The 20168-nt window shown below is 58.2% G+C and overlaps 1 protein-coding gene across 3 annotated transcripts; it reads left to right on the top strand.

Annotated features, from left to right (window-relative positions):
* The first annotated feature begins 4056 nt into the window (after positions 1 to 4056).
* On the top strand, positions 4057 to 19393 carry FURIN (furin, paired basic amino acid cleaving enzyme). 3 transcript variants are annotated; one of them, XM_032262428.1, is made up of 16 exons: positions 4057 to 4165; positions 11625 to 11960; positions 12325 to 12423; positions 12532 to 12627; positions 12955 to 13083; positions 13194 to 13270; positions 13580 to 13668; positions 14164 to 14336; positions 14791 to 15003; positions 15469 to 15569; positions 15666 to 15769; positions 15864 to 15981; positions 16091 to 16270; positions 16666 to 16790; positions 16904 to 17014; positions 17247 to 19393. In XM_032262428.1, exons 2-16 carry the CDS (start codon positions 11784 to 11786, stop codon positions 17837 to 17839), a joined length of 2385 nt encoding a protein of 794 aa, XP_032118319.1. In that variant the 5' UTR covers positions 4057 to 4165; positions 11625 to 11783; the 3' UTR covers positions 17840 to 19393. The 3 variants fall into 3 exon arrangements, with proteins under 3 accessions (XP_032118319.1, XP_032118317.1, XP_032118318.1); XM_032262426.1 differs by lacking the exon at positions 4057 to 4165 and adding an exon at positions 7525 to 7727; XM_032262427.1 differs by lacking the exon at positions 4057 to 4165 and adding an exon at positions 8379 to 9186.
* Positions 19394 to 20168: the final 775 nt, after the last annotated feature.

Raw genomic sequence — 20168 nt, 5'->3', positions numbered from 1 at the left:
ACGGAGTTTCGCTCTCGTTACCCAGGCTGGAGTGCAATGGCGCGATCTCGGCTCACCGCAACCTCCCTCTCCTGGGTTCAAGCAATTCTCCTGCCTCAGCCTCCCGAGTAGCTGGGACTACAGGCGTGCGCCACCATGCCCAGCTAATTTTTGTATTTTTAGTAGAGACGGGGTTTCACCATGTTGACCAGGATGGTCTCGATCTCTTGACCTCATGATCCACCCGCCTTGGCCTCCCAAAGTGCTGGGATTACAAGCCTGAGCCACCGCGCCCGGCCCAAAAAACATTTTTGAAGGGTAAATCAGTAAAATTTCCAGAAGAATTTTGAGAATGCAGAGCCCATTGCTCTGATAACTAAATTCAACATCCAGACCCAGCCTGGCAAGTGCTCTGTGATCCAGCCCCTCACCCACCTCTTATCTCATCTCTCCTGCTCCTCCCCTCTTCCCCATGCTCCAAGAAGTGTCTGCTCTGCAAGCATATAAGCTCATGCCCCTAGGCCCACGTCTTGCCCTTCCATCTGCCTGGGGTACCCTTCCTCGAGATCGAGATTGTTATATTTTTGCCTTTTTCTTCAGCCTGAGCTCAATCATCTCCTCCCAGAGGTCTCCCTTGACCACCCCAGGGATAGCACCTTCCCTCCCCCTTCCTCAGGCACTCCCACATTATCTTCTTTACTATTTCCTTCCAGGGGTCTTAGCCAGTCCCCTACATTTCATATCAGGAGGGTCACCTATGGTGTCTGCTGTGTCGGGCTGTGGTGGGTTCCCACACGAAACCCCTATACCTCTACTCCCCACGGTAGTCAGAGGAGCTCAGAACTTCTCTCCTAAACTGGCTTATTCACCCGTGAGCTGCAGCTTCCCTCACTGGAACTGAAGCACAGGAAGAGGTCCTGCACCCAGCAGGCACCCTGTCAGTATCTGAGGAATGAATGAATGAAAGGCCTGGTGCACCACCGACCTCCACAAAAGCAGTTTTTCTTTTTTCTTTTTTTTTTTGAGACGGAGTTTCGCTCTTGTTACCCAGGCTGGAGTGCAATGGCACAATCTCGGCTCACCGCAACCTCCGCCTCCCGGGTTCAGGCAATTCTCCTGCCCCAGCCTCCTGAGTCGCTGGGACTACAGGCACGTGCCACCATGCCCAGCTAATGTTTTGTATTTTTAGTAGAGACGGGGTTTCACCATGTTGACCAGGATGGTCTCGATCTCTTGACCTCGTGATCCACCTGCCTCGGCCTCCCAAAGTGCTGGGATTACAGGCTTGAGCCACCGAGCCCGGCCAAGCAGTTTTTCTTTTCACATAGAATTCCTCCCTATCACAGCACCTCTCCTTGCTCCCCCGCCTCGCTGAGGGGCTCCCGAGAACCTCTGTGGAGGTCTCCATCAGCCAAAACGCATCTGCACAGTCAGGGAGGGCCCCTCACCGCCACTCACAGTGCTCCCTCCTACCAAGTGCAGCCCCTCGGGCACGAGCCTGTAACACACAGGTTGGCACCCGGCATCTGGCTCCTGTGAATGCTCTCTGCTCCCAGGTGTGCCATGCCCCATTGAGGCACTGCACTCACCCTCCTCCAGGTATTAACTGACTTCTTCCCCAGCAGTGTTTGTTTTAGGGATTAAAGTTTGTGGCGGAGCCTATCATTTCCAGAATCATCTGTTCCTTTCCTGGCAGCCTGCACATTTGTTATTCTATTTTCCCAAGCCCCTGATAATACCGTTCCAGACATGTTGGTTTGATGGCATCCGCCAATGGAAAGACTCTCCGGGGTCTGTCCTAGGCTGGAGGACAGGCTCTCGGGCAGCACGGAGGGACGCTGGAGCCAAGTCTTCGTGCCACTCCTGTCCTTCCCTGCTTAGGACAATCTTACAGCCCATGATCCCTTTTCTTCTTTTTTTCCCTCTTTTCTTTTTAAGTACTACAGTGACCCCGTATTTATTCGGCACAGTCAAGCGGTGGACTGCTCCACACTATCGAATTTTCAAAATAAAGCCATTCAAGCACTAAAGCTTGAAACACCAATTCTTCAAAACAGCTTTGCTGAGGTGTAACTGACACACTCTAAACTGCGTGGATTTAGAGTGGACAACCTGATATGTTTTGACATATGGACACACCCAGGAAACCATCACCACAATCAAGATAATGAACACGTCCATCATTCCCAAGAGTTTCCTCCTGCCCCTCCCTGCCCCCTTTCCCAAGCAACCACACTAGTCTGTTTCCGAATACATCTTTAATGCTACCATGGCCCACACGCCAACATGATTGATCCTTTCCTTGATTCAGCATTATCGCCAACATGATGGAAAGTGATGTCCTCAGAGGTCATGAGGATGCATACGATTGTTTGCCCTGATCACTAAATGGCCCTTTGTTGTGCTTCTATACTGGGCGGTTTCAAGTTTGGGAGTTTTCTCCCTCACTGCCCGCTGTCTCGGTGCTTAGTTCCCAGCAGACAACTCTTGCTGCCTCGAACCCTGGCAGATTAACCACAATCCCGTGATGTTCGCACTCCTCACTCTGTGACAGTAGTTCTCCACTGGGAGTGATTTTTGTCTCCCAAGGGACCTTTGGCAATGCCTGGAGGTCTTTTTGGTTGTCATCATGGGAGCCGGAGTGCTACTAGCTGCTAATGTTTAGCGGCCAGGGATGCGACTGAACATCCTGCAATGTACAGTGCAGCGTCCCCTACAGAGAATTATCCGACCCAGGATGTCAATAATTCTGAGGCTGAGAAACCCTGTTCAGGATGACAAACCGACTGAAAAACTCAACAAGAAGCTATGAGGGTGGCCGGGCGTGGTGGCTCATGCCTAATAATCCCAGCACTATGGGAGGCTGAGGTGTGTGGATCGCTTGAGGTCAAGAGTTCGAGACCAGCCTGGCCAACATAACAAAATCCCATCTCCATACTCCAAGAAAGAAAGAAAAAAAAAACCCAAAAAACCAAAACCAAAACAAAATTCCATCTCTACTTAAAAAAAAAAAAAAAAAAAGTGGTGTGCACTTGTAATCCCAGCTACTCAGGAGGCTGAGGCATGAGAATCGCTTGAACCAGGGAGGCAGAGGTTGCAGTGAGCCATGATCAGGCCATTGTACTCCAGTCTGGGCGACAGAGTGAGAGTCTGACTCAAAGGAAAAAAACAGGCTGGGCGCAGTGGCTCAAGTCTGTAATCCCAGCACTTTGGGAGGCCAAGGCAGGTGGATCACGAGGTCAAGAGATCGAGACCATCCTGGTCAACATGGTGAAACCCCGTCTCTACTAAAAATACAAAACATTAGCTGGGCATGGTGGTGCGTGCCTGTAATCCCAGCTACTCAGGAGGCTGAGGCAGGAGAATTGCCTGAACCCAGGAAGGAGGTGGACGTTGCGGTGAGCCGAGATTGCGCCATCGCACTCCAGCCTGGGTAACAAGAGCGAAACTCCATCTCAAAAAAAAAAAAAAAAAAAGAAAGAAAACAACCCAAAAAAACAAACAAAAAGAAACTATGAGGATTGAGTGATTCACATTTCTGAATCAAGAGAGAAGGAAGGGCAGCGGGCTTGTTGAAGCTGGAAGGCCAGGGAGGGCACAGACTCAGCAAGATCCTGGTGTGTCCCAGGTACCTCCGTGCAACCCTACTAGAGGTGGTCTCCGGCTTCCGATGGACAAGCTCCAAGGGACCCAGGTCTGGGGCACCAGAGCCCAGCATTCAGCAGCTGCTCATTGAACGTCGGCCAGGTGTGGTGAGACTGCTCCCAAAGCATTTATTAGGTACAAAATTGTGGCAGCACTGGCTGGCCACGGAAGGCAAGGCAGAAGACAAGGAGCTGGAGCTGGCAGAAGGAAGCTATTAAGTCAGCCAGTGGCTGGGATGCGGCAAAGCCAGGCAGAAGGTAAGCGCAGATCCACCCCAATAAATGGGGGAAATGAGAAGGGCTGGCCATGCGTGGATCCAGTCCCAGCGCTACCAGTTATGTCACCACTGCATCCCTTCTAGCTCCTCCCCCCACCCACAGACACCCTGTTTGCCTATCATATAAAGAAGGTTTTCCCAAAGTGGTTTAGCCAGAACTGGAAGGGCCCCGCCCTAGGACGGGATAGGAGCCCGACCGCAGCCCGTGGCGGAGAGCAGCAGAGGCCAGGACCGATCCCAGGTGTTCTGGAGCTGGATGGTGAAGTATGGACACACTTGATTCGACTTTGCGTTGACTTAAAGGTTTAATTATTTTAGGAGTTCTTGCAGGCATTCCTGAAAAATGCAGGTAAGCAAAAAGAGGAAGACAAAGGTGGTAAATGTGACCGTTTCATTTGGAGATAACACCAATGAAATTTTGTCGTGCACCCTTCTACGCACGTCTGAATGTTGTGTAGACATTCTGATTAAAACCAGGTGTGGGTACTGCTGCTGAAGGCTTCATTTGCTGAGGTGGGCCAGAGATTTCAGAGAAGACTCTCAGAGAGCCCCAAGGAGACAATAGAGGGGCTGGGAGTCCGAATGACTGGGTGGATTAAAGACTGTTATCCTCAGGAGCCTCCCTGGATTAGCCCCAAATCTAAGGATAAAGAGAGGCCTGGCTGGACTCTTCCCCCCAGAGCCCTGCTGGGAAAGTGGGAGCCCCTTCACACCCCCACCTACCCTTCAGGCCCTGCTCCTCCCACTCATCTCCAGCCTTCTGTCACATGCCCAAGTCCTGCTAACTCTTGTGTAAAACTGCTAAGGTGGGCTCCAGAGGACCTTGGTCCCCTAGGGCCCCAAGTCAGGAGACCTGGGCTCCGGGGCGGTCGGGAGCAATAAAGTGAACAATCCCGGCCCACAGGACTTGCCGTAGTGAGATGAAGGCATAAGTCACCAGTTGTGGTCGAATGCGATTTTTTCCAGAGGGGTCTCACGGAGAGTGGCATTAAAATTCTTTTTAGCAGCAGAATTGTTGTAAAATACAATCTCATGTGAAACCCTAAACTATAAGCCACACTGGGTGAAGCAGAGAGAGGCGCTCACCTACCCAATTCTGTCCTCATTCCTCCTTAGGGATGCACCACTGGGAACAGAGTTTGAGGGATTTTGCCTTGTGCCAAAGGCAGGACTGGAGAGACTGGGTAGCACCACTTCCCACTGCCTCTGCCTGGGTGGCAGCCATCTGAGCCCAGGCTACCCCTCCCCCTCCAAAGACCCACTGCAGGCTCCCCTGAGGCCAGTCTCCAGGATGGGTGGGGCACCTGGGGCTGAATGTATTGCTTTTTTCTTCTTCTTAAGGGCAAGAGCTCGAGACAAAGTATTGCTTTTTTTCTGGGCTGACCTTTCTTCCAGGCCTGAGGACAAGTGGGAAGGGCAAGGGGGACTCCGAGGCTAGGTGGGGCCAGCCCTGTCCCTCTTTCCCCTCAATGGAGCTCTCTTCCTCAGCCTGAGGAAGAAGCCTGACTCACTTCCTGCCCCAGTCTGACTGCTGGAGTATTATTGTTCTCCAAACTGTGGCTGGCACTACCCAGTGTGGCCCCTACAAGTCTTAGTTCCTTGGCAGAGGGGAAGTCCCCACTTTGGGACAAAGCCAACTGGACTTATCTTCCAGCTCAACATAGAGGACCTGGCATTGTTCCTCGTGTTCCCTTTTTCAGAGTTTGTAAAGGTGCCCCAAATACCTGATCCCACTCATTAAATATTATCTCCATTTTATAGGGGGTAAATTGAGGAAGTCTCTGAGAAATTAACTTGTCTAAGGTGTCACAGTACAAAATACTGCCCCAGGGATGTGAACCCGTTTGCTGATTGATTTTCACCAGTTACCTTAAGAATTGTCACGATTGAACCTCTCTGGGCCTCAGTTTCCTGCTCTATAAAACGTAGACAGTGGCCGGGCGCGGTGGCTCAAGCCTGTAATCCCAGCACTGTGGGAGGCCGAAGCGGGTGGATCACGAGGTCAAGAGATCGAGACCATCCTGGTCAACATGGTGAAACCCCGTCTCTACTAAAAATACAAAAAATTAGCTGGGCATGGTGGCGCGTGCCTGTAGTCCCAGCTACTCAGGAGGCTGAGGCAGGAGAATTGCCTGAACCCAGGACGCGGAGGTTGCGGTGAGCCGAGATCGCGCCATTGCACTCCAGCCTGGGTAACAAGAGCGAAACTCCGTCTCAAAAAAAAAATAAAAAAATAAAAAATAAAAAAAAATAAAACGTAGACAGTGATACATCAAAGGTTCTTAAAGGAAAATGTACTGTACCCACCTCATGGGGCTCGTGGTGAGTATAGAGTGGGCTGACACAGGAGAACAGCTCTCAGTGGTGCCTGGCTCATAGGAAATACTCAGCGGATTTTTTTTTTTTCTTCATTTCTTGGGAACCTTTGTTAAGGAGGCCACAGGCTGATCCTGTGCGGCCAGGTGGTCTCACAGGGAGTGAGAAGGGATGGGCACAGGCTGCTATGCGATCTTGGAATAACCCAGCCTGGGAAGCCCTTGGCCACATTTTCCTTCTTTTCTTTCTCAGCTCAAGCAGCGTCAGCCTCGGCCAAGTAGCACAAACGTTTTCTAGGGCCCAAGGAGAGAGAGGCTCCGGCTGGTATATTACAATTAGCTTGGATTCCGGCTCTGCCAAACACCCAGTCTCTTGCAGGATCTGAAGCCTGCTGGTGGTGGGACTTTGGGCCAATTATTTAATCGTTGTGCGCCTCAGTTTCCTTATCTGTAAAATGGGATTAATAATGTCAGCCTGAAAGGATTATGTGGATTAAATAATGTACATAAGGAGGAGATAATGTGAAGTGACTGGCCTGGTGCCTGGCAAGCGGCTGATGTTAAAAAAAAAAAAAAGCTAAAAATATTAAAAGGAGGTGGGCTACTTCTGCTCATACATCCACCTGTCTATACAAATGCAGACGGAGTCGTGACTCCTCCACCAGCAGGCCAGGAGGAGGCTGGCCCTGCCGCCGCGCGGCCCTCCCTCGACCTTGGAGTGCAAGACCCGAGGTCCGCTGGCCCTGGGCTCTGAACCCGGTCAGGTTCAAACTCGCGGCCCGGGCGCGGGGAAGCGGGGCGCGGGGGCGGAGAGGGCCAGTCCCCCACGAGTGCAGCCGAGGCTGGGCTCGGCGTGCCTCCCCCAAGCCCTTCCCCTCGGTTCCGAGTTCAGGTCTCCGCGGCGCGAAGAGCCGAGCCCGGGGCGGGGGCGCGGCAGCGGGGCCTGGGGGTCGCGCCGGGCGGTCGCCAGGGCTCTGGGATCGCCGGCCCCACTTCCTACCTGCCCCTACCGAGAGCCGGAGGCAGCGGCGCCCCAGAGGCCGCAGGGGCCGGATGCGCGGCGAGCGCGCGGCGCTGGTGCCGAGAACGCGGGCCCCGGGCCGGGCGGCATGGGCGCCGGGCGCGCCGGGCCGGTGGCGGCGGCGGCCGGGGAAGCGCGGAGGTGGCGCCGCGAGGGGGAGGGGCGCGGCGGCGGAGGAGGAGGAGCCCGGGCCGCCGCCGCCGCCGCCGCCGCTGACAGCGGCCCTAGTAAACAAGCCGCGCCGCCGCGGCCCGGCCGCTGCCCCCAGCCCGCGCCGGAGCCGGAGCCCAGGCCGAGCCCTGCCCTGGTCGCCGGCCCGGCGGAGGCCGCGCTGCCGCGCCTCCCCCGCCTCCGCGCCGTGACGCTGCCGCCGGGCGCGGGGACCCCGCCGAGCCCAGGCCCCCTTCGCCGGGCTCTCGGCTCGGCCGAGGGGCGCCGGAGCCGCCGCGGCGCTCGCCTGGAAAAAGTTTCCCCGCCCGGGCTCCCCAGGGTAAGCGGCGAGGGCGCGGGGCCCGGGGCCCGGGGGAGGCAGCGCGCCTGGGAGCCGGGCCCGAGGGGAGCCGGCTGGGCCGGGCCGCTCTGTCCCGGGAGCGGGCTCCGTGGCCCGGGAGGGTCGAGGCACTGGCGCCGGGGCAGCCCGACCCGCGTCCCCCGGGGCCCGGCCGCCCGCCTGCTTTCGGGAACTGGCTCCAGGGCCGGGCCCGAAGGTGGAGCCGCCCGGAGCGGGGAGGGCGCCCCGCAGCCCACCTGAGCGCGCCGGGCCTGGCCGGTACTTTTCCGCGTGGGGCCCGGGCGAGCCCTCTGACCTCAGGAAGCGCCTGGGGGCTCCTACTGTGGGCGGGATGGGGAGAAAATTCCGGAGGCGCCGGCTGCCCCCGCCTCCCCGCCGCCTCCGGGGCCGCCACCGGCTCGCCCACTCCGCGGCCGGGGAGGGTCTGCGTTCGGCCCGGGAGGGAAGGAACGGCCGGGGGCGAGGCGGGGGATCCTTCGCCCGGGCCTCGCCCCCGCCCGCACACCTGCGCGGCGAGGACTCCTGTCGGGGATCCGTGGGCGCCGGCGGCCGGCGCAGGTAGGTCCCGGGGCTGCCTTCTGCCGCGGCCTGGCCGAGGCCCCTGTGCCCCGCGGGGAGGCTGCACCGAGGGGCGGCCTGCTTGCCAGACAGGTCTGACGGCGGTCACTTGGCTGGTCAAAACCCGCTTTCCCGTCATCCTCTCCCCCCGCCCCCCGCCAGGCCCCTGGGGCGCAGGCCCTCTTCTCCTGGGGAGTGTTGGGATTCCCTTTCTGACCTGGGAAGTGCGAGGGGAACCCAGGTGATGTGGCCTGGTGAGGGCGGCTGCCGAGCAGGTGTGGACGCGGCACAGGACAGCGGCCAAGCCTGGCCCCTTCTCAAGCAGAGCAGCCCTCGTTTTACTATTTCCTATATTGGGCATTTGATTTTTAAAAAGGGATTCTGTGGCTTCTAAAAAAAAAAAAGTTTGAAAACCGCTGGTCTAGCAGTTTTTACCACCAAGGAAACTGAGGCCCATGGAGAGGAAATGACTTAAGATCACACAGCAAATAATTGGGCAGGGACTGGGAGCGATACTTTCCCGCGAGCCTCTCAGTGCTGGTAACAGGACCCCGCGTGGTGTCTCTGCTGGAGGGAGAGACTGGTTGGGTGTTGAGTGGCCCGCCCGTGGCCTGCTCTGTGGCTCTGTCAGAGCCGGACCCCCAGACCCCTGTCTGCAAAACAGCAGTTGGTCCTGGGGGTGGGCGCAGTTTGAGTGGCCCAGAGTGACTCTCTGTGTCGGGAGGTTCTGGAGCTGGAGAAAAGGGTTTTGCCAAGAACACACCCAGGAAGAGCACCCACAGCGTTCTCTGGCCACAGCCTGGAGCTGAGTCCCATGTGAGACAGGATCATGAGAAATCCAGCAAGCTTCCAGGTTTGAGACAAACTAGGACTCAAGAGGGTGAGTCAGAGTCTGGGATGGGGGTGGGGAGAAACCCATTCATTCACTGTTTTCAGTTCTTACTCTTTTCGGGGATCCTCCCTTGTCCCAGATGTTGTGGCAGAGCCCTCTGGGGGGGGTCCCCAGTTTCTGGGAGTCATCCCCACCCCTCACCATGGCTGGGGATGTTGGATAGAGGGAGGCTGGCCCTCTTTCTTTGGGGGGACTGTTCAGTTGCGCCTGAAGCCTGCTTTCTTTCCGGGTGCTGCAAGGTAATTAAGTAGTTGGTTAATCACTTTTAACGCCAAGCAGCTGCGGCTTCATCTCCAGTGTGATGGAATCTGGGCTAGACCTAGATGAAACCAGCCTCGATTTGGGGGGCTCCAGCAGGACCCACAGCACTGTGGTTGGTGACAGGGGGACAGGGGGGTGGTTGCATGACATCTGGACCCAAGGGGCAGCTGTTGTGGTGGCAAGACAGATGAAGCCTGTTCCTATATGACTCTGTCCCCAGGGTCCCACATCCTCTGTAAATGAGGGACTTGGGGGGTTTCTTCATCCCCTAGGGCTGGGGCACCTAGCTGCCCAGCCATTGCCCAGGCCTGCTTTCTGGAACCAGCCACCCAAGGCGCTATAGGGCTGTGGTTCCCAGGCCTACCCTGCCTGGAGCCCTGTGGACTCTGCCCACAGGGATGTGCAGGAGCTGTATTGTAGATGTCTCCTGCCATCAGCTGTCAGGTTATTTTGGTCCAAACTGAAAATACTCCAGGAATTGTGTGTGGAGTCCCCCCAGCCTGCAGGGTGGGACTGCAGCAGTCAGGGAGGCCGGTTGTGTCTAAGGCCAGCCTCTGGAGAAGCAAGGAGTTCTCCATGGTGAGCCTGCCTCTCTAGCTCCCCGGGGCCTGCATGAGCTGGGGTGCCTTCTTCTTGCTATCTGGAAAAGAGTGGCCTTGGCCATGGAAGTGGTAGGGGCATCCAGGGTCCTGCCGCCTCTCAGGGAGCTTGGTACTGAGACGGGATACCACCAATTGGCACCGCTGGGACCTCTCCCAGCTTCCCCCCTTCCTTCAGGGGCTTGGCTTCTGGCTAGTTAGGAGCCCTATGTGGGGACAGTTATGTGGCCCCGGGCAGAGAGGTCCCACTGTCTGTTTGCCGAAGGAGGAAAAACAACACTCGGACTATTGATTCAGCCTCACCTTGGCGCTCCTGGCTCAGCAGCCAGTGTTTGCCCTGGCTGCCTGGGCTCGGATTACGCAAGACTGGTGGGCGTGGAGCGAGCAAGGGGGCAGCTGGGGGCCTCCAGGCCCTGGCAGCGCAGGGTTTGGCGGCTCCAACATTCCCCAGGAAACGGTAGAAAGGAGCCTGGGCCCCTGACTTGCTGATAGCGGCCATCTCAGCCATAGAGGGAGGTGCAGCCTCTGCAATCTCCACCCCCGCACCCCCTCAGAACATGGCCCCTAAAAGCATCATCCCACCTAGGGGCACCCATTCTTTCTTCCCAAGAGCTCTGGGGCTTTCAAATAACTCCCTGTGGCTGATCTGCTTTGCTGAACTAGGAAACCCTAGTGAGTTGTATAGATGGCATTCATTTAAAAAACTTTAAAAGCCAACGTCTTATTCCTATGTAAAATGCACCTAGGCGATTTGCAGAATACAGTGACACAAAGAAGAAAATAACAATTACTCGTAATTCTCACCATCCTCAGAGAACCACTGTTAACATTTTTTAGCGTGTGTCTTTCCAGATTTTGAGTTTGTATAAATATACATGTTAAATAACAAAATGGGATTATGTGTACATGCTGCTTTATAATGCATCTTTTCTACCTTAATCATGGGGAATATTTATTCATTTGTTATTTCTGATTTTGACTGACTCAGGCCTTCATAGTCTTCATCCTGCTTCTTTTCTTATACTTTTGTTTGTTTGTTTTGAGAGGGAGTCTTGTTCTGTCGCCCAGACTGGAGTGCAGTGGCACGATCTCAGCTTACTGCAACCTCCACCTCCTGGGCTCAAGCGATTCTCGTGCCTCAGCCTCCCTGGTAGCTGGGACTACAAGCACCTGCTACCACACCTGGCTAATGTTTGTATTTTTAGTAGAGACAGGGTTGTGCCACGTTGGCCGGGCTGGTCTCGGACTCATGACCTCAGGTGATCCACCCGCCTCAGCCTCCCCAAGTGCTGGATGACAGGCGTGAGCCACGGCGCCTGGCCCTTCAGTTACACTTATATTCTTGCGTGGAGAAAGGATTAGGTGGGGTTGTGAGGGTGTCCTTGTGTCCATCTGGCTGGCCTCAGGGGCTAGATTTCTTCTGGGGAGGACTAATTTTTTTGCCCTTCTCCCCCAGGTCTCATTTCAGGCCTCGATAATGGAAACTTGGGGTGGGCAGGGCAGCTATAGTGCATGGCAGAGGAGGAACTGACCCTCTCCCCCCTTTTCCCCTCTTGTTCCCCACAGAGTTGGCACTCCTCACCCTCCGCAGCCCTGCCCGTCTCGGCCCCATGCCCCCACCAGTCAGCCCCGGGCCGCAGGCAGTGAGCAGGCACGTGGGAGCCGAGGCCCTGTGACCAGGCCAAGGAGACGGGCGCTCCAGGGTCCCAGCCACCTGTCCCCCCCATGGAGCTGAGGCCCTGGTTGCTATGGGTGGTAGCAGCAGCAGGAACCTTGGTCCTGCTGGCAGCTGATGCTCAGGGCCAGAAGGTCTTCACCAACACGTGGGCTGTGCGCATCCCTGGAGGCCCCGCGGTGGCCAACAGCGTGGCACGAAAGCATGGGTTTCTCAACCTGGGCCAGGTAGGTATTCTTACCTGGGCCGCTGGCCTAGGCACAGGACACTGCCGGGGGTAGGGCCAGGGAAGACAGGGACTCTAGCACCGGGGAGCAGGAGCTGTTGGCCTTGTTTGCTCGGGGCATCTGGGTAGCCGGCATGTTCTGGGTGGCCATGAGCTTTTAGCACAGGTGGCTCAGGCAAGTAGCATATCCCAGTGAGAGTGAGTCCTCACGGTCCCTGCATGTTGCTGGGTCCCGGACCGGGAACAGATGCCCCGTACCCCGCACCGTGGCGAGCCTCCCGTGCAGCCGTTGTCCACCCCCGTCCCCCGCCTCCCTGGGGACTGACAGATGGAAAGCCCAGCTCAGTCTCCCTGCTCTGTTGCAGATCTTCGGCGACTATTACCACTTCTGGCATCGAGGAGTGACGAAGCGGTCTCTGTCGCCTCACCGCCCGCGGCACAGCCGGCTGCAGAGGGAGCCTCAAGTGAGTGTGGCCCCAGTCCCCTCCTGCTGCCACCCTCCACCTCCTGCTCTCAGGAGCCCCTCTTACCACCTCCTCCACCCACAGCATCTCCCCCTCACTCCCCTGCAGGTACAGTGGCTGGAGCAGCAGGTGGCCAAGCGACGGACCAAACGGGACGTGTACCAGGAACCCACGGACCCGAAGTTTCCACAGCAGTGGTACCTGGTATGCGGCCTTCTTGGCTGCTGGGACCCTTCCCAGATGCACCATCCACCCACCATGAGCTCCTGGATGGAGGAGGCTGACTTTGGATTCTTTTCCTTTCCTCCTGCTGGGCAGTCTCTCCCTGGCCCATCCTAATAAGCAAGCCTGGGGGTGGCCCTCCCAGAGTTCTCAACATCCCCATGGAGCCCAGATAGGCAGTGGTGGCCTTTCAGGAGCAGGGATGGGTACAGGAGGAGGTTTTAGAGTGGCAAGGTATCATTTTCATGATACCCTGAGCCTCACACAACCAACTTTGTCTCATAAGTGATAGGGTGTGTGTCTCCACAGTCTGGTGTCACTCAGCGAGACCTGAATGTGAAGGAGGCCTGGGCACAGGGCTACACGGGGCACGGCATTGTGGTCTCCATTCTGGACGACGGCATTGAGAAGAACCACCCGGACTTGGCAGGCAATTATGTGAGGAGGTGGGGGAGGGAGGCTGTGATCTCTGGTGAGGGGTGTCGAGGGGCTCTCCTGTTCTATCAGTGATGTCAGCCTGCTTCTGATGGTGGCCAAATCCTTCTTAGGATCCTGGGGCCAGTTTTGATGTCAATGACCAGGACCCTGACCCCCAGCCTCGCTACACACAGATGAACGATAACAGGTAAAAGGGGCAGGCCCCTGGCCTCTGCCTCCCTTCTCCTTCCTTCCACTAAGGAACAGGGCTGAGCCTGAGTGCGATGTGCCCTGCCCAAGAGGCTGAGGCTCTCCCCACAGTCCTGGCCAACCCAGGGCTCTGAGGCAGGGCTTGGTCAGAGTGGGGATGGCCATGGCCCAGGGGAACGTGGGAGACGGGCTGTTCACTCAGGGTGATGGGTGTTGGAGGTGCGGATCCCTCCTGCTCCTGTGGCCCCACTGCCAGGCCCTGTTCATCCCATTTGTCCTGCTCATGGTATGCGCTTGGCCCTGGCAGGCATGGCACACGGTGTGCGGGCGAAGTGGCTGCGGTGGCCAATAATGGTGTCTGTGGTGTAGGTGTGGCCTACAACGCCCGCATTGGAGGTGAGTGTGGGCCTGGGCCACCCGTCTTCAGGAGGGCCCTTCAGTGGGATTCTTCCCTGCCCGATTCCCATCTGGCCAATGCCTGCCACTTTCCCAAGTGGATCCTTTGACCATGTGGCTGTTCCAGTGACTCAAAGAGCTGGACTCCTGTGGAGTGGGTGTTTCCTACCCAGCAGGAGTCTCCTGAAATCCTCACAACCCATCCGAGTCCTCACGTGGCAGGGCCTTGATCACCAGGCTCCTTTGGGAATCAGAGACTCTTTCTAGTCCACAATGTGTGGCTGGGGGCAGAAGTCGTTCTCTTTTCTCTTCTCTGGGTCTTGTCTTTGAAAGGCAGGGGCAAACAGGTCGTTAGGCGTTCGGGGTTTCCCAGCATCAGCCTCCACCCTCCCCTGCTTATCCACTAGGGCGCACGGCTGGGAGTGCTCCTTGGAGTGGGGGCCCCGACAGGTAGACCCACGCAACATCCCCCTTCATGTCCCTGTTCATGGCCAGGGGTGCGCATGCTGGATGGCGAGGTGACAGATGCAGTGGAGGCACGCTCGCTGGGCCTGAACCCCAACCACATCCACATCTACAGTGCCAGCTGGGGCCCCGAGGATGACGGCAAGACAGTGGATGGGCCAGCCCGCCTTGCCGAGGAGGCCTTCTTCCGGGGGGTTAGCCAGGTGAGGTGGGGATCTGTCCGGCCCTTGGGGGCAGGCTGGGTGCTGTCTTCCGGAGCTGCCTTCCTTGTGTTTTTTGGTTTGTTTATTCTTGCGTTTAACTTTACACAAAGCACATTTATTGAAACATGAAGAGACAAGAGTAAAGTGCCCGTACCACTTGCACTTGGCTAATTAAAAAACAAATTTGTTTTTAGAGATGAGGTCTTGCTATGTCACCCAGGCTGGTCTCGAACTCCTGGCCTCAAGTGATCCTCCTGCCTTGGCCTCCTGGTCTGATTTTTTGTGCGCATAGACAGACATATTTGCATACCTACTTGATCCGACAGGGATCTCATAGGAGACAGCAGGTTCCCAGAGAAAGAGGCTCCAGCCTTCCCAGTCTTCCAGCAGCTTCCTCTTGCCAGCCATTCCTCAAGTCCCAATCTTGAATGACCTCAGCCCGCTCTGTCCACAGGGCCGAGGGGGGCTGGGCTCCATCTTTGTCTGGGCCTCGGGGAACGGGGGCCGGGAACATGACAGCTGCAACTGCGACGGCTACACCAACAGCATCTACACGCTGTCCATCAGCAGCGCCACGCAGCTTGGCAACGTGCCCTGGTACAGCGAGGCCTGCTCGTCCACACTGGCTACGACCTACAGTAGTGGCAACCAGAATGAGAAGCAGATCGTGAGTCTTGCCTGGGGCTGGGGGCTGGGAAAATGGGGCTGCTGCCTGGCTCTGCCCAGCACCCTCTTGGACACCATCTGCCTCCACTCCCATGTGGCTGGGTGATAGTGGCTCAGGCATCATGGAACGTGAACTCTGGGGCTCTCAAGGTTCTTGGAGGCTGTGGAGCCATCTCTGAAGCCTTTGGAGAACCTAGACTCTCCCTAAAAACATACATTGTTCTTATTCATCCCCAGCCTCTAGTTGAACCCCCTTATTCCTTGGGAAACTGAGGCCCAGGAGGGGCTCGGCATTAGCCTGTCCACAGCAAGTTAGCAAGGCAGCAGCTGGGACCCAAGGGTCTTGGCCCTGGATCAGCATACCATCTGTGGGGCCCAGGGCCTGTAGGCAGAGGGAGGGCAGGCAGGTGGCTCCTCTGGCCCCCTCCACCCATCGCAGGCCCCAGTACGATTCTCCTCTGGGCAGGTGACGACTGACTTGCGGCAGAAGTGCACGGAGTCTCACACAGGCACCTCAGCCTCTGCCCCTTTAGCGGCCGGCATCATTGCCCTCACCCTGGAGGCCAAGTAAGTGGGTAGGGGCTGGGGGCAACCCTGTCCCTCCTGGCACTCTGTGCCGCTCCCAGACAGACTGACCCTGGCCTCTCCCTTGCTTCTTTGTAGTAAGAACCTCACGTGGCGGGACATGCAGCACCTGGTGGTCCAGACCTCGAAGCCAGCCCACCTCAATGCCAACGACTGGGCCACCAATGGCGTGGGCCGGAAAGGTGGGGGCAGGCTGCAGTGCCTGGAAGTGGGATGTGGAGTTCGGTGGAAGGCCCTCTGTGGCCCCCGCTGACCCCACCTTCCCTGTCCCCACAGTGAGCCACTCATATGGCTACGGGCTTTTGGATGCAGGCGCCATGGTCGCCCTGGCCCAGAATTGGACCACAGTGGCCCCCCAGCGGAAGTGCATCATTGACATCCTCACCGAGCCCAAGTGAGGGCTGGCCCCTGGCTGGGAGGGGGCCAGTGGGACCTGAAAGTCGCAGGGGATGCCCGCTGGTCCTTCCAGGCCTGGCTGACCCTCATGGTGCTCTCCTGCACAGAGACATTGGGAAGCGGCTCGAGGTGCGGAAGACCGTGACCGCGTGCCTGGGCGAGCCCAACCACATCACCCGGCTGGAGCACGCTCAGGCGCGGCTCACACTGTCCTATAATCGCCGTGGCGACCTGGCCATCCACCTGGTCAGCCCCATGGGCACCCGCTCCACCCTGCTGGCAGCCAGGTGCTTGCTCTGTTCCTGCCCGCCCTGCCCAGCGCCACCGCCCTCACAGCCCGCAGACTTGCCTTCGCTCGCTCACACGGCCCAGGGGGCACTCGTGACATTTCAGGAGGGACAGCTTTGTCCCTGGGGGCCGTTCTTTGCTGCAGGAATCCCTGGCTTGCTCCCATTTAACGTCTGTAGTGTGCCCCACCTTGTGCGGTGCCTATGTACCTTTCTAGAATCCCCCATCGAGCACGTCTGGCTCACTGAGAAACAGCCAAGCCAGCAGGCGCTTCCGGCCCCGTGGGGTTGGTCTGTGTGGGGAAAGGGTGTGTGCCCTGTGTGTTGTGGGTTAGTTGTCCGTGGCCTGGGGTCCCCCAGAGGCCTCAGACGGCTGTGTGCACCCCCCTTCTCAGGCCGCACGACTACTCCGCAGATGGGTTTAATGACTGGGCCTTCATGACAACTCATGCCTGGGATGAGGATCCCTCTGGCGAGTGGATCCTAGAGATTGAAAACACCAGCGAAGCCAACAACTATGGTACTGGGGGCACTTGAGGGGCAGGGGTACGAGGAGGAGGGCTGGCAGGACCTGGGGCGCTGGGCATGGTGCCAGCACCATCCCACTCTTGCCTCCTTCCCTCTCTGGAATAGGGACGCTGACCAAGTTCACCCTCGTGCTCTATGGCACAGCCCCTGAGGGGCTGCCCGTACCTCCTGAAAGCAGCGGCTGCAAGACCCTCACATCCAGCCAGGCCTGTGTGGGTCAGTAGTGGGTGCTGTTGGGCTTTGGGGGCCTGAGTCTAGGGGGAAGACGGGTGCCTGTCCTGAATCCCAGCTTTAAGGGAAAAAGGTCTCAAGAGACCTGGGGTGCTTGGGATGCCCACAGTGCCGGGGCTGGGGAAGCCTGGGGGTGTGGTGAGTTGCCTTGGGCAGTGGTGGCGCTACGGCTGCAGTCTCTGTAGCTGACACACTCACCTCTCTCCCACGCGTACAGTGTGTGAGGAAGGCTTCTCCCTGCACCAGAAGAGCTGCGTGCAGCACTGCCCTCCAGGTTTTGCCCCCCAAGTCCTGGATACACACTATAGCACCGAGAATGACGTGGAGACCATCCGGGCCAGCGTCTGCGCCCCCTGCCATGCCTCATGTGCCACTTGCCAGGGACCGGCCCCCACAGACTGCCTCAGCTGCCCCAGCCACGCCTCTTTGGACCCTGTGGAGCAGACTTGCTCCCGGCAAAGCCAGAGCAGCCGAGAGTCCCCGCCAGAGCAGCAGCCACCCCGGCTGCCCCCAGAGGTGGAGGAGGAGCCGCGGCTGCGGGCAGGCCTGCTGCCCTCTCACCTGCCTGAGGTGGTGGCTGGCCTCAGCTGCGCCTTCATCGTGCTGGTCTTCGTCACTGTCTTCCTGGTCCTGCAGCTGCGCTCTGGCTTTAGCTTCCGGGGGGTGAAGGTGTACACCATGGACCGTGGCCTCATCTCCTATAAGGGGCTGCCCCCTGAAGCCTGGCAGGAGGAGTGCCCGTCCGACTCAGAAGAGGACGAGGGCCGGGGCGAGAGGACCGCCTTTATCAAAGACCAGAGCGCCCTCTGATGAGCCCACTGCCCATCCCCTCAAGCCAATCCCCTCCTTGGGCACTTTTTAATTCACCAAAGTATTTTTTTATCTTGGGACTGGGTTTGGACCCCAGCTGGGAGGCAAAAGGGGTGGAGACTGCTTCCCATCCTACCCTCAGGCCCACCTGGCCACCTGAGGTGGGCCCAGGACCAGCTGGGGTGCGGGGAGGGCCGCACCCCACCCTCAGCGCCCCCTCCATGTGGAGAAAGGAGTGAAACCTTCAGGGCAGCTGGCCTCGGCCACAGCCACAGCCAGAGTTCCTGCGGAGTGAAGATGGGCAGCCCTTGCTTGTTGGGATTCCTGACCCAGGCCGCCGCTCTTGCCCTTCCCTGTCCCTCTAAAGCAATAATGGTCCCCATCCAGGCAGTTGGGAGGCTGGCCTGGGAGGCATTTGTGGGAGGAGGCCACCTCTCCAAGGGCTTTCGCACCCTCCGCCCTGTCCCCTAGCTCTGGTGAGTCTTGGCAGCAGCAGCCATCATAGGAAGGGACCAAGGCAAGGCAGGTGCCTCCAGGTGTGCACATGGCCAGTGTCCCTGGCGCGCCTTGTGCTCCATGCCTCCACCACCACTGGCTGCCAGGTTGGCACAGCTAAGGCGGAAGCTGTCAGAACCCTGTGCTGGTGTCCTCACCACCCTCCCCTCTCTTGCACCTGCCTCTCCCGTCGGGGCCCAAATCCCTGTTTTCTGAGCCCGGGCTGCCTGGGCTGTTGGCACTCACAGACCTGGAGCCCCTGGGTGGGTGGTGGGGAGGGGCGGTGGCCCAGCCAGCCTCTCTGGCCTCCCACCCGATGCTGCTTTCCCCTGTGGGGATCTCAGGGGCTGTTTGAGGATATATTTTCACTTTGTGATGATTTCACTTTAGATGCTGATGATTTGTTTTGTATTTTTAATGGGGGTAGCAGCTGGACTACCCACCTTCTCACACCCACCGTCCGCCCTGCTCCCCCCTGGCTGCCCTGGCCCTGAGCTGTGGGGGCTGCAGCATGTTGCTGAGGAGTGAGGAAAAGTTGAGCCCCAAGTCCTGAAGAAGCAGGCCAGCCAGGTGGGCTGGAGGAAAGGGGGTCCCCTGGTGGGAGGGCAGGCTGACATCTGTTTCAAGTGGGGCTCGCCATGCCAAGGGCCCACAGGTCACTGGCTCTCCAAGTGCCAGGGGTGGGCAGGTGGTGGCACTCAGCCCCCTCAACACTGTGCCCTGGTGGAGAAAGCACTGACCTGTCAAGCCCCCCAAAATCCCTCTTCTGACGTGCCTTTTGCACCCCTCCCATTAGGACAATCAGTCCCCTCCCACCTGGGAGTCCCCTTTCTCTCCCCTAGCCATTCCTGGTACCCAGCCACCTGCCCAGGGGTGCCCCCTCCTCCCATCACCCCAGCCTCGTGGCCAGCCCGGCTGGTTTTGTAAGATACTGGGTTGGTGCACAGTGATTTTTTTCTTGTAATTTAAACAGGCCCAGCATTGTTGGTTCTATTTAATGGACACGAGATAATGTTAGAGATTTTAAAGTGATTAAACGTGCAGACTATGCAAACCAGGCCCAGTCTCCAGTGTGGTACCATTGCCCCTGCATGGCAGCTGGAGATGGGGGCCAGTTAGGCCCTCGCAGTGGCCTGCCTGCCTGGATGTGGGCCTGAGTCAGAAGGCCAAAGTCCTCCAAGGAGTGGGAGGTTGCACTAGCCTTCGTGGAAGGAGGCCGTGGCTGGAGGCCAGCCCCCTGGGGTGGGGCTGCTGACCCCTGAACCTCAGGAGCTGAGCAGAGCACTTACTTCCAAAGTGCTTGTTTCCAGCAGTGTGGAGAACAACTGGACTGAAGTGACCTGGCCGCCAGGGCTGTGGGGCTGAGGCCTGACGTGGGGGCCTGGCTGAACCAAGACGGCTTGTTGGGGGGAGCCAGAGCCCCTGCCCTCTGACTGCCCCAGGCCTCCCTTAGGACAGGAAGCCCCTGCCTGGGGATAGGAGGATGGGGACAGAGCCACCAGGACCTGTCCCTGAGAAGCAGCCTCTGTTCGGGATATTTACTTGGAGATTTTATTCAAATGGAAGCTGGCGCCTGAGCCTCTCCTCAGGGGATACCGTGAAGTGGGGAGGGCTGGCCCAGGGTGCCCTCGTCCTCCCCTGCGGTGGCCCAGGCCTGGTGCTAGGACTGCGCGCCTCCCCTCAGCCCCTGACACCCCGGGCTTCCCCAGGTCCAGCATCTGCCTGGGGCCTTGCCCTGCGCCGCCGCCCCTCACCTCGCGCCCCTTCCCGGTGTTCCCGGGGCGCTGCGGGGCCCAGGGGGCTGCAGGGTGCAGGCGGCGCTCGGCCGGGCCAT

The sequence above is a fragment of the Sapajus apella genome, unplaced genomic scaffold (genome assembly GCF_009761245.1).
Source record: "Sapajus apella isolate SASKATOON/1434 unplaced genomic scaffold, GSC_monkey_1.0 scaffold129, whole genome shotgun sequence".
Lineage (NCBI taxonomy): Eukaryota > Metazoa > Chordata > Mammalia > Primates > Cebidae > Sapajus > Sapajus apella.
This window is presented reverse-complemented; position numbering and strand designations above follow the sequence as displayed.

Coding starts and splice junctions, on each gene's coding strand:
- FURIN (XM_032262428.1), top strand. CDS start 11,784: ATGGAGCTGAGGCCCTGGTTGCTATGGGTGGTAGCAGCAGCAGGAACC. Junction 15,004..15,468: donor ACCAGAATGAGAAGCAGATC/GTGAGTCTTGCC, acceptor TCCTCTGGGCAG/GTGACGACTGACTTGCGGCA. Junction 15,982..16,090: donor GACATCCTCACCGAGCCCAA/GTGAGGGCTGGC, acceptor TCTCCTGCACAG/AGACATTGGGAAGCGGCTCG.